Consider the following 13,631-nt stretch of genomic DNA (forward strand, 5'->3'; position numbering starts at 1 on the left):
GCGCGTAGACGTCCGGCAAGGCGGAGCCAGCCCTCAGACGTCGGGCGAGGCGGACCCAGCCCTCAGACGTCCAGCGAGGTGGAGCCAGCCCTCAGACGTCGGGCGAGGCGGAGCCAGCCCTCGAGGGTCGGGCGAGGCGAACCTAGTCCTCTAACGTCAGGCGAGGTGGAGCCAGCCCCTGAGGGTCGGACGAGGCGGACCCAACCCTCAGACATCGGGCAAGGCAGAGCTAGCCCTTAGACGTCGGACAAGGCGGAGCCAGCCCTCGGAGGTCGAACGAGACGGAGCCATCCCTCGGGAGTCAGCCGAGACAGAGCCAATCCTCGGGGGTCGAACGAGACGGGGCCCGTGGCCGTAGTGCCCACCGAGACGGAGCCAACCTTCGGGGGTAAGACGAGGAAGGGCCCACCGCCTCGGTGGCCAGACGAGGCGGGACCAGCAAGCGGTGTAGTCGTGCTCTTGATCACGCGGACTAATCAACGTTAATAGTTATTAGCTTCTCCTCTTCGAATATGCTAGTATTAATCCTGACACTAGCACAAGGCCAAGACTTTGACTTGTCCGTCCCCTCTCCAATCACAGTTGTGTACGTATATATCTATCTCAGCACCACTCGTTTATATATGCACCTCCATCAATCATTTGTCTCATCCTGTTACCATTAGCGTAGACCACCGGGCTAGGCCAACCAGTCCCGATCACCCATGGCGTCCTCCTCCAAACGGTCGCTGCCATCCGTGGTCCTCCTCCTCCTCATCACTGTCTTCCACCAAGGCTGCTCGTCGGCGACGGCCCACAGACCGTACACTGGCGACATGGGGAGCAGCACCGACGACAGCCCGATGATCGAGCGGTTCCAGCGCTGGAAGGCGGCGTACAACAAGTCCTACGCCACGGTCGCCGAGGAGCGGCGGCGGTTCCGGGTGTACGCGCGCAACATGGCGTACATCGAGGCCACCAACGCGGACGCCGAGGCGGCGGGGCTCACGTACGAGCTCGGCGAGACGGCCTACACCGACCTCACCAACCATGAGTTCATGGCCATGTACACGGCGCCCGCGCCGGCGCAGCTGCCTGTGGACGAGGACGAGGACGACCAGGCGGTGATCACCACGCGCGCGGGGCCGGTTGACGCCGTCGGGGGCGCGCCGGGCCAGCTGCCGGTGTACGTGAACCTGTCCACCGGTGCGCCGGCGAGCGTCGACTGGCGTGCCAGCGGCGCCGTGACGCCTGTGAAGAACCAAGGCCGATGTGGTATGTACAGCACAATCCGTAAAGAGCATCATCATGTCATTCCGTCCTGGAACCTGTCATTTGCCACCAATTATTGCTCTCACATGTCCCTAACCACATGCATGCATGCTTGTCACTGAGCAAAACACATGCTTTTGCCTGCATGTGCTCCCCATCGTCAATCGTGCAGGGTCGTGCTGGGCGTTCTCGACGGTGGCGGTGGTTGAAGGGATCTACCAGATCCGGACGGGGAAGCTGGTGTCGCTGTCGGAGCAGGAGCTGGTGGACTGCGACACGCTGGACGCCGGCTGCGACGGCGGCATCAGCTACCGCGCGCTGGAGTGGATCACCTCCAACGGCGGGCTCACCACGGAGGAGGACTACCCGTACACGGGCACCACGGACACCTGCAACAGGGCCAAGCTCTCCCACAACGCGGTCAGCATCGCGGGGCTCCGGCGCGTGGCCACCCGGAGCGAGGCGTCGCTGGCCAACGCCGTGGCGGGGCAGCCCGTGGCCGTGTCCATCGAGGCCGGCGGGGACAACTTCCAGCACTACAAGAAGGGCGTCTACAACGGGCCCTGCGGGACCAACCTGAACCACGGCGTCACCGTCGTAGGCTACGGCCAGGAGCGGGAGGCGGCCGGCGGGGACAAGTACTGGATCATCAAGAACTCGTGGGGGGAGAGCTGGGGCGACGGCGGATACATCAAGATGAGGAAGGACGTCGCCGGCAAGCCGGAGGGGCTCTGCGGCATCGCCATCCGCCCGTCCTTCCCACTAATGTGACGACATGATGATGTACAGTACATCTTTTTTCCTCTTTTTTCATTTTAATTAAATAGTCAGCATATGATCGAGTCAAACTTTTTTTTATTCCTGCTATTACGTGTACCAGTACACTTGTTGTAAATAATAATCCACGGCACCTCGCGTGTAAACCTCTTATTCTTGTGCGAAAACGACTTCTGCAAATGAATTAGGTATGTACAATGTGTCACTATCAATCGTCATTTACTAGCTTCAATAGACAACATCAAGCACTCATGATGAAATTCGGAACAACATTTGTGGTCGATAGTGCCAAGGTTCTGTTTGGACCACCTTTAAATTATAGTGAAGTGATCCAAGCATACCAAACTAGCAGGAAACCCCGCGCATTGCGGCAGGCTGCCGAGTTCAACAACATTGCCATGTTGACTGTTGAGGTAGGAATAATTACTCAACCCAACTAAGAATGGATAAGTATTAAACACTAAACTGAGCCACTTCTTTTATAATCCATCATGGTTTGTTTCAGGAATGAGAAGTACTCACAATCCCTTTTCGAACATAGCTAACCTTTGAATTTGTACCAATAATATGCTAGTTTTCATCGGCATTGCTACAATTAGCTCACCTTAAATTACAGTGAGGGGATCTAAACATACCAAACTAGCAGGAACCGAACGCATTTTCGCTGCTGTCGCATTGCTATGTTGACATTGATATAGAAATTACTCAACCACATTGCTATGTCGACATAGAAATTACTCAACCTATTGCTGTAGCTGTTTCCGCTGAAGTTTCTATAGCTACAGCCGCAAATAAGCTGCAGGCAGCACAACCGAGCAGGCTGAAACTCAACCACTTCTTTTGTAATCTATTATGGTTGTTTCAGGAATGAGAAGTACTCACAATCCTTTTTGAAACATAGCTAACCTTTGAATCTGTACCAATAATATGCTGGTTTTTAGTGGCACTAAGCATCTGTCTTGTCAGCAGACCATGTGACATGAGGTGGAAAGAGTACGTACAATATTCACATCATGACATGAGTGCAACACCTCTTGCATTAGAGGTTGCTATTGCAAAGCAGTGTTCCATGCTATTTGTAATTTTCAGCTCTAGCATGCAGACCAGTCAAGGAGTGTACACCACCGGGTATTTCAACCTCTAAATGATTTCAAATAAAAAAAGTTTCAACTATAAAGTTTTAGGTCTCATTGAGCTCCACATTTTGGTTAAGGGTATGTCTCAATCCGAGATTGTCCAAAAATTTTATTAACAAAAAACTTGAAATAAAAAAATATTTGAGTCTCAAAATATATGAGTTTAAAATAAATATTTGAGACACTAAAAACTTGAAATAAAAAACTTATTAACAAAAAAAATATGTAGATCAGATTGGCTACTACAACTTTGGTATTCAATATGTGAACATTATATTGAAGCAGTGACGGACCCAAGGTAGCATAGGTAGGTCAAGGACTACCCACAAATTTGACCCAAAATTCTATTACTACTCTTCAGAAACCGGTCCACGGTCACTCTCTTCTTAGCCCAGGTCGAAGACACTACAAATCCACGAGCTCTTCAAAAAAATAACGCGCCCGAGAGGGATCGAACAGGGACCTCGTGCCTCAAGCTGCAACGTGCTTGCCAATCCAGCTACGAAAGTTTGTTGGATAGGTGGTACCCGCAACCCTATTTAATAAGAGAAAATAGAAAAAATACCTCTTAATTAATCACTCCTTGATATGCTAAATCATATCCTAAACGACTTTCTTTACCAGTATGGAGGGAGTATTTATGTAAGTTTCGAACCTTTTAAATGTATTATCGTAATTTGGTTAATTTATAGCTATGTTTGTTGAACTTTTTGTTTGGATTTTATAGTATTACACATGAATTTTTTTTACCAGGAGTACTCTGGTCTCAGATCCTGGGTCCGCCACTGTATTGAAGGTCATTTAGGAATTCTAAATTTCATAATCTATAAAATTAAAACACATATTTGTGACTCTAAACGACTTCAAGTCAAAAACTGTTCAACTATAAAGTTGTAGGTCATATTGAGAACTACAATTTTGGTATATAATGTGTCAACATCCGAGGTTGTTTAAAAACTTTTAAATTTTAAATTTCAAAATACCTAAACTTCGTATAATATTTTAGGACTCTAAACTGTTTCAAACCAAAAACTTCTCAACTACGAAGCTGTAGATCACGTCGAGACTATAATTTTGGTATTTTTCATCCGAGTTTATCTGAAAGAATTATGAATTATTTTGAATTTAACTATTTATAGAGACGGACATCTTAAGATGCTTGCCTTGAAAAATCGATTTTTAGAGACTAACACCTAGAATGGCCACCGATGATCATCTTAAGATGTCCGTCTCTGAAAATCAATTTATAAAGACGGACACTTTAAGGCGACCTTAGCACTCTTGTCTCCATAAATGATTTTTAGAGTCAAGCATTTGCCTAGAGGCCGCTTGGCCATTTGTAGAGATGGTCTCAAGATGTATCTGCCTTTGTTAATCAGAGATGTTGTCTCCTATAATTACTTTTGTAGTAGTGCACGTTCCATAATAGAGATGTTGTCTCCTAAAATTATTTTTTAGTAGTGCACGTTCCAGGCTAGGATTGGTCTTAGGCTACGATTACACCGCCGTTTTTCATGCCCCCCCACTAGCTTTTGAATCAGCAGTGATAAATTTTCATCGCCGGATCTGACAAAACTGGTGATGAAAAGTGAAAACATGCTAAAAAATGAAATATGTAGTAGTGCTAGCTGGTGGACTGAATTCGAAAGATCGATGCTTTGGGTCATAGCCCAATTCTATTAGGCCTAACCAGTACAACTTGAATTATCATATCTATAAAAAATTTGTAGCCAATAATCTAAATCCTGAATGAAACAATTCTAATGATTCATGACTAGGTGTTTGGAAAAAAGATCTATGAGTATGCCCAAATTAGTATCCTGAAAAAAATGTGTCTCATTTGTACGACATCAAGAAGTGTTCTATCTTTCATAATTAGGCCTTATTTAGATCCAGCCTGTAAAGTTTTGTGGTGTCACATCGAATATTACATAGGGTGCCGCCTGAGGTATTTGGATACTAATAAAAAAATAAATTACAGAATCCGTTAGAAAACCACGAGACGAATTTATTAAGCCTAATTAATCCATCATTAGCACATGTGTACTGTAGCACTTTATTGTCAAATCATGGACTAATTAGGCTTAAAATATTCATTTCGCAAAATAGTCGTAAACTGTGCAATTAGTTATTTTTAGTCTATATTTAATACTACATGCATATATCAAACATTCGATGTGACAGGGTGTAAAGTTTTAGGGTAAAAACTAAACAGGGCTTATTAGAGTCGCCAGTTTCACTTTAGCAACGTCTAAGTGATGGCTACTCAAGATATTTGGCACGGGCAGCCTAGGCCTGCGGCCCTGTTTCTTTCGCTCGTGTCGCTGTTTTTATCGTCATAATTATTAACACTTCTCCTATATTCCAGGCGTTTAAATTTTAAGTTTAATTTCAAACAACACTCTTATACTATCAACTACTACAAGTAAAGTGTTAGTTTTGTTATTTATTATTTATCTTTGTGTCATAACACATCAAATTTTTATCTTTGTCTTCGTATAGAAATAATTGTAAATTGTTATTTGTTAATACAAATCAGATTTTGTCGGATTTGTAGTTTTGTTGTTTTTTTATTGATGGTACCAAAAAAATTACGGATCGTGTCTATTGCAGTGTACGTAATCTATAATTTTAATATAAAATATATGTAATAATCATCGTCTTAATGGAAACTAAAATTTAGGCACATGATTTTTAGCAAATCCTAATTATTAATGAACGATCTTTTCTCTTCAAACGCTAAAATATTTATATAGAAATCTTTACCTAGGGGTGAATTGGGTCCAACTGTGCAACCTACCACCTGTGTCTGCCGCGTGTCGTTCGCGTGTCCATGGTGCTAGATGATGGGCTGCTTCTTTTTATAGTAATGTTTATGGCCGGTCTTTAAACTCACAGGAGTGCGTCGTTCTGGTTTCCGAACTTAGAAAGTATGTTATTCTGGTCCTTCATCCGTGTTTGGTCTCATATTCATCCAAATGAGTATGGATCCGCACCCGCATGCAAAGATAATACTTGATTGCTTGAAATAAAACATTAGCGGGGTTATAAGCAAAATTGCCCAAACATATAAATTACATAAATATTTACATATTTCATGAGGAACTATTTTGAAAAGAATCTTCTTTCTCGTTGCTACTGCAGCAGCTGCTTCCCGTCGCGTACCATGGCAGAGCCGATGAGGCACAGGACGGTCTTCTCGACCATGCGCATGTCGACGTGGCCGGAGAGGCCGACAGGCACGCGCGAGCCGACACCGCGCACAGGCGCGCTGGCGAGCACGACCGCGGCTGCCGCAGGCGCAGCCACGCCGAATAGCGGCACGCCGACGAGATGACCCTTGCGCATGAGAGAGGTGAGAGATGAGAGAGAGAGGTACGTCCACGTCTATTTGGATGAATATGAGACTCAAACAGAGTTTAAGGATCGGAATGACACACTTTTTAAGTTTAGGAACCGAAATGACACAGGAGGACCGGCCATGAACTTTACTCTTTTTTTAAGAGTAAGGCTAATAATACAGCCAGTTGCTAGCTAAATGGAAACTTACAGCTAGGGATGAAAACGGATCGGATACGGACGGATATCACCGATATTACATTTGTTTTCATATTTCTGTCCGGATTCGGATTCGAATACGGATAGTGTCAACTATGTCGGATATGATACGATTGGATATCGACATCATAAATATGCGATTTGAGTATTCGGATACGGATACGGTATCGGATGTTGGATATCCGGACTCGGATACGGACATATCTCAACCTCTCTAAACGGATTCGGTTTCGAATACGGTCGGAAAATATCCGTACCGTTTTCATCCCTGCTTACAGCCAATCTAACAGCCCACTCATATAATAGATAGTCAGTTTATAACACATTTGTCGGTGTCACAAGATTTATTGGTTTTTATGTATAAGCTGACTTTTGATTTACAACCCTTTTCTCTTCGCAGTTCTTCCCTCTCTTTTCCACATTAGCGTAACGTGGTAGCCGGTGGGGCACGCACTGCTTGGTCCCCTCTAGCCATACATCGTCCCTTGCCTTCTCTGTTCGCAGCTGATGCTGTCTGCGTGCCATCGACGTCCGCTCGGTTTAGGTGTGCAAATAGTTTCGGTCACTTTGCCTAGAAATAATCAACCACACGCTAGGCGCAGGCTCAATCTTACTTCTTCGCATAACAGTAGGTCAATTCTAGAGATTTTCTACCCTTTTCATGTGCACACATTTTTCAAAAAGTGCAACAATGGCCTCCAGCATCAGTGTTTCTTTAGTAGGTACTTGGCTCAATTGCGCCTATAAATTAACCCTCCCAGTGTAAATATAGACACATGCTACTTTTAAAACTTAATACCAATGCAATGTATGATTTGCTCAATCTACTCTGATCCCTACTCACTTGGTCCACGACGATTGCCTATCACGAAAACGGTCACCTATAACGAAAACGGGCACGGCAAGGCACGCTTACCGACCTAGTTGTATGTAACTACAATCGAAGCAGGCCTTAACCTATTTTTGTGGACCATAGACAAAATTTAAGCTCCAACGGAGTTTTTATTTGGATCACCAAAAATGGGACACCCTCAAATATAGTGATGAAAACAGGATAGAAAATTTGGACCTCAAAATTAGGACACTACCAAAGTAAAATCTCCTCCTCAAACCTTCGTTCTTAGGGCACACCAATACTCCTACTCTTCCTTCGCAGTTCACCCACCAGTGCTTGCATGTACACTAATTATGCCTCTCTCCCGTGCGCCACCCCAATGCACCAGCTTTGATTTTGTATGTCAGATCCACCCTCCATGCCAACCAAAATCAGATTCCCGTCCTCCTACATGCTTTTCTCGCCAAATTTAGCCTCTAGTCGGAACCCTAGCAGTCCTCAAGCTTTGGCCATCTTCACCAACTCTAGTAAGCCACCACCCTCTCCTCCCCCAAGCTCAGACTATCTCAACTCCAAGCTCTAGCCACCCAACCCCAAGTTTGACACCCAATTAGGGCATGTTTGGAACGCAGGAATTTCACAGGAATCACACAGGAATCAGTTCAATTTCACAGGAAAAACACAGGAATGGAGAAAAAATCCCGCATTCCAAACAGGCCCTTAACTGTCTTGCCCCTGAGCTTGACGTTGGATGACCTTGAGCTTGTCCCCTAGTTGTCGGATGCCCTCGAGCTCATTCCTTAGCCGCTCTGATCTTGATCCCGAGCTTGTCCTTCCCTCCTCTTCTGCCACCAACTGCCCTTCTCCTTTACCCTGGACCGTCGGCCGCCCTTCTAAGGTACTGTTTGGTTCAAGTTTAGGCAATGGCAACGGTAATGTAATCAGTAGCATCATGATTTGTCACAGGGTAAGAGAAAGCGACATTTGTTTGGTTGGAATTTTTAACCACTTCCATTTCCTTAATGTAGCTTGGCTAGCAGCAATAACGTTCCATGCAACACGATACCTCATGGGAGGGGACCGTGACTACGCAAGAGGGGATGATCGAGGAGAATGGGTCAGGAGAAGAGGGTAACGAGATTGTATAGGACTATATCTAATTACGTGTAATTGATTGCAGGCTAGTCGACAAAACGAGAATCAAGGGGATCGATCAGAACCAATTATTGGGCACAACGGCTGAACCAAACTGTCGGGTTAACCGGGTCCCTCGCGGACCGGCTTCCCAACAAAGGCTCGGCCCAAGCAGACAACGCACAACTCATGGACCGACCTAAGTACCTAAACGACAGGCCAGAGGGGCGATCCAATCTCCGACCGGAAGGCCTGGCCGAGAGGAATGGCACCCGCTTCCCGCGTAGACGTCCGGCAAGGCGGAGCCAGCCCTCAGACGTCGGGCGAGGCGGACCCAGCCCTCAGACGTCCAGCGAGGTGGAGCCAGCCCTCAGACGTCGGGCGAGGCGGAGCCAGCCCTCGAGGGTCGGGCGAGGCGAACCTAGTCCTCTAACGTCAGGCGAGGTGGAGCCAGCCCCTGAGGGTCGGACGAGGCGGACCCAACCCTCAGACATCGGGCAAGGCAGAGCTAGCCCTTAGACGTCGGACAAGGCGGAGCCAGCCCTCGGAGGTCGAACGAGACGGAGCCATCCCTCGGGAGTCAGCCGAGACAGAGCCAATCCTCGGGGGTCGAACGAGACGGGGCCCGTGGCCGTAGTGCCCACCGAGACGGAGCCAACCTTCGGGGGTAAGACGAGGAAGGGCCCACCGCCTCGGTGGCCAGACGAGGCGGGACCAGCAAGCGGTGTAGTCGTGCTCTTGATCACGCGGACTAATCAACGTTAATAGTTATTAGCTTCTCCTCTTCGAATATGCTAGTATTAATCCTGACACTAGCACAAGGCCAAGACTTTGACTTGTCCGTCCCCTCTCCAATCACAGTTGTGTACGTATATATCTATCTCAGCACCACTCGTTTATATATGCACCTCCATCAATCATTTGTCTCATCCTGTTACCATTAGCGTAGACCACCGGGCTAGGCCAACCAGTCCCGATCACCCATGGCGTCCTCCTCCAAACGGTCGCTGCCATCCGTGGTCCTCCTCCTCCTCATCACTGTCTTCCACCAAGGCTGCTCGTCGGCGACGGCCCACAGACCGTACACTGGCGACATGGGGAGCAGCACCGACGACAGCCCGATGATCGAGCGGTTCCAGCGCTGGAAGGCGGCGTACAACAAGTCCTACGCCACGGTCGCCGAGGAGCGGCGGCGGTTCCGGGTGTACGCGCGCAACATGGCGTACATCGAGGCCACCAACGCGGACGCCGAGGCGGCGGGGCTCACGTACGAGCTCGGCGAGACGGCCTACACCGACCTCACCAACCATGAGTTCATGGCCATGTACACGGCGCCCGCGCCGGCGCAGCTGCCTGTGGACGAGGACGAGGACGACCAGGCGGTGATCACCACGCGCGCGGGGCCGGTTGACGCCGTCGGGGGCGCGCCGGGCCAGCTGCCGGTGTACGTGAACCTGTCCACCGGTGCGCCGGCGAGCGTCGACTGGCGTGCCAGCGGCGCCGTGACGCCTGTGAAGAACCAAGGCCGATGTGGTATGTACAGCACAATCCGTAAAGAGCATCATCATGTCATTCCGTCCTGGAACCTGTCATTTGCCACCAATTATTGCTCTCACATGTCCCTAACCACATGCATGCATGCTTGTCACTGAGCAAAACACATGCTTTTGCCTGCATGTGCTCCCCATCGTCAATCGTGCAGGGTCGTGCTGGGCGTTCTCGACGGTGGCGGTGGTTGAAGGGATCTACCAGATCCGGACGGGGAAGCTGGTGTCGCTGTCGGAGCAGGAGCTGGTGGACTGCGACACGCTGGACGCCGGCTGCGACGGCGGCATCAGCTACCGCGCGCTGGAGTGGATCACCTCCAACGGCGGGCTCACCACGGAGGAGGACTACCCGTACACGGGCACCACGGACACCTGCAACAGGGCCAAGCTCTCCCACAACGCGGTCAGCATCGCGGGGCTCCGGCGCGTGGCCACCCGGAGCGAGGCGTCGCTGGCCAACGCCGTGGCGGGGCAGCCCGTGGCCGTGTCCATCGAGGCCGGCGGGGACAACTTCCAGCACTACAAGAAGGGCGTCTACAACGGGCCCTGCGGGACCAACCTGAACCACGGCGTCACCGTCGTAGGCTACGGCCAGGAGCGGGAGGCGGCCGGCGGGGACAAGTACTGGATCATCAAGAACTCGTGGGGGGAGAGCTGGGGCGACGGCGGATACATCAAGATGAGGAAGGACGTCGCCGGCAAGCCGGAGGGGCTCTGCGGCATCGCCATCCGCCCGTCCTTCCCACTAATGTGACGACATGATGATGTACAGTACATCTTTTTTCCTCTTTTTTCATTTTAATTAAATAGTCAGCATATGATCGAGTCAAACTTTTTTTTATTCCTGCTATTACGTGTACCAGTACACTTGTTGTAAATAATAATCCACGGCACCTCGCGTGTAAACCTCTTATTCTTGTGCGAAAACGACTTCTGCAAATGAATTAGGTATGTACAATGTGTCACTATCAATCGTCATTTACTAGCTTCAATAGACAACATCAAGCACTCATGATGAAATTCGGAACAACATTTGTGGTCGATAGTGCCAAGGTTCTGTTTGGACCACCTTTAAATTATAGTGAAGTGATCCAAGCATACCAAACTAGCAGGAAACCCCGCGCATTGCGGCAGGCTGCCGAGTTCAACAACATTGCCATGTTGACTGTTGAGGTAGGAATAATTACTCAACCCAACTAAGAATGGATAAGTATTAAACACTAAACTGAGCCACTTCTTTTATAATCCATCATGGTTTGTTTCAGGAATGAGAAGTACTCACAATCCCTTTTCGAACATAGCTAACCTTTGAATTTGTACCAATAATATGCTAGTTTTCATCGGCATTGCTACAATTAGCTCACCTTAAATTACAGTGAGGGGATCTAAACATACCAAACTAGCAGGAACCGAACGCATTTTCGCTGCTGTCGCATTGCTATGTTGACATTGATATAGAAATTACTCAACCACATTGCTATGTCGACATAGAAATTACTCAACCTATTGCTGTAGCTGTTTCCGCTGAAGTTTCTATAGCTACAGCCGCAAATAAGCTGCAGGCAGCACAACCGAGCAGGCTGAAACTCAACCACTTCTTTTGTAATCTATTATGGTTGTTTCAGGAATGAGAAGTACTCACAATCCTTTTTGAAACATAGCTAACCTTTGAATCTGTACCAATAATATGCTGGTTTTTAGTGGCACTAAGCATCTGTCTTGTCAGCAGACCATGTGACATGAGGTGGAAAGAGTACGTACAATATTCACATCATGACATGAGTGCAACACCTCTTGCATTAGAGGTTGCTATTGCAAAGCAGTGTTCCATGCTATTTGTAATTTTCAGCTCTAGCATGCAGACCAGTCAAGGAGTGTACACCACCGGGTATTTCAACCTCTAAATGATTTCAAATAAAAAAAGTTTCAACTATAAAGTTTTAGGTCTCATTGAGCTCCACATTTTGGTTAAGGGTATGTCTCAATCCGAGATTGTCCAAAAATTTTATTAACAAAAAACTTGAAATAAAAAAATATTTGAGTCTCAAAATATATGAGTTTAAAATAAATATTTGAGACACTAAAAACTTGAAATAAAAAACTTATTAACAAAAAAAATATGTAGATCAGATTGGCTACTACAACTTTGGTATTCAATATGTGAACATTATATTGAAGCAGTGACGGACCCAAGGTAGCATAGGTAGGTCAAGGACTACCCACAAATTTGACCCAAAATTCTATTACTACTCTTCAGAAACCGGTCCACGGTCACTCTCTTCTTAGCCCAGGTCGAAGACACTACAAATCCACGAGCTCTTCAAAAAAATAACGCGCCCGAGAGGGATCGAACAGGGACCTCGTGCCTCAAGCTGCAACGTGCTTGCCAATCCAGCTACGAAAGTTTGTTGGATAGGTGGTACCCGCAACCCTATTTAATAAGAGAAAATAGAAAAAATACCTCTTAATTAATCACTCCTTGATATGCTAAATCATATCCTAAACGACTTTCTTTACCAGTATGGAGGGAGTATTTATGTAAGTTTCGAACCTTTTAAATGTATTATCGTAATTTGGTTAATTTATAGCTATGTTTGTTGAACTTTTTGTTTGGATTTTATAGTATTACACATGAATTTTTTTTACCAGGAGTACTCTGGTCTCAGATCCTGGGTCCGCCACTGTATTGAAGGTCATTTAGGAATTCTAAATTTCATAATCTATAAAATTAAAACACATATTTGTGACTCTAAACGACTTCAAGTCAAAAACTGTTCAACTATAAAGTTGTAGGTCATATTGAGAACTACAATTTTGGTATATAATGTGTCAACATCCGAGGTTGTTTAAAAACTTTTAAATTTTAAATTTCAAAATACCTAAACTTCGTATAATATTTTAGGACTCTAAACTGTTTCAAACCAAAAACTTCTCAACTACGAAGCTGTAGATCACGTCGAGACTATAATTTTGGTATTTTTCATCCGAGTTTATCTGAAAGAATTATGAATTATTTTGAATTTAACTATTTATAGAGACGGACATCTTAAGATGCTTGCCTTGAAAAATCGATTTTTAGAGACTAACACCTAGAATGGCCACCGATGATCATCTTAAGATGTCCGTCTCTGAAAATCAATTTATAAAGACGGACACTTTAAGGCGACCTTAGCACTCTTGTCTCCATAAATGATTTTTAGAGTCAAGCATTTGCCTAGAGGCCGCTTGGCCATTTGTAGAGATGGTCTCAAGATGTATCTGCCTTTGTTAATCAGAGATGTTGTCTCCTATAATTACTTTTGTAGTAGTGCACGTTCCATAATAGAGATGTTGTCTCCTAAAATTATTTTTTAGTAGTGCACGTTCCAGGCTAGGATTGGTCTTAGGCTACGA

The 13,631-nt window shown here is 46.5% G+C and overlaps 2 protein-coding genes across 2 annotated transcripts; both read left to right on the forward strand.

The window, feature by feature from the left end:
* The first annotated feature begins 642 nt into the window (after positions 1–642).
* LOC136531996 (senescence-specific cysteine protease SAG12-like) lies at positions 643–2,179 on the forward strand. Its single transcript, XM_066524637.1, has 2 exons — positions 643–1,254; positions 1,424–2,179. Exons 1-2 carry the CDS (start codon positions 705–707, stop codon positions 2,020–2,022), a joined length of 1,149 nt encoding a protein of 382 aa, XP_066380734.1. The 5' UTR covers positions 643–704; the 3' UTR covers positions 2,023–2,179.
* Positions 2,180–9,612: 7,433 nt separating this feature from the next.
* Positions 9,613–11,149, forward strand: LOC136531997 (senescence-specific cysteine protease SAG12-like). The gene is made up of 2 exons (XM_066524638.1): positions 9,613–10,224; positions 10,394–11,149. The coding sequence occupies exons 1-2, from the start codon at positions 9,675–9,677 to the stop codon at positions 10,990–10,992; spliced, it is 1,149 nt and encodes a 382-aa protein (XP_066380735.1). The 5' UTR covers positions 9,613–9,674; the 3' UTR covers positions 10,993–11,149.
* Positions 11,150–13,631: the final 2,482 nt, after the last annotated feature.

This window comes from Miscanthus floridulus, unplaced genomic scaffold (genome assembly GCF_019320115.1).
Source record: "Miscanthus floridulus cultivar M001 unplaced genomic scaffold, ASM1932011v1 fs_503_1, whole genome shotgun sequence".
Classification (NCBI taxonomy): domain Eukaryota; kingdom Viridiplantae; phylum Streptophyta; class Magnoliopsida; order Poales; family Poaceae; genus Miscanthus; species Miscanthus floridulus.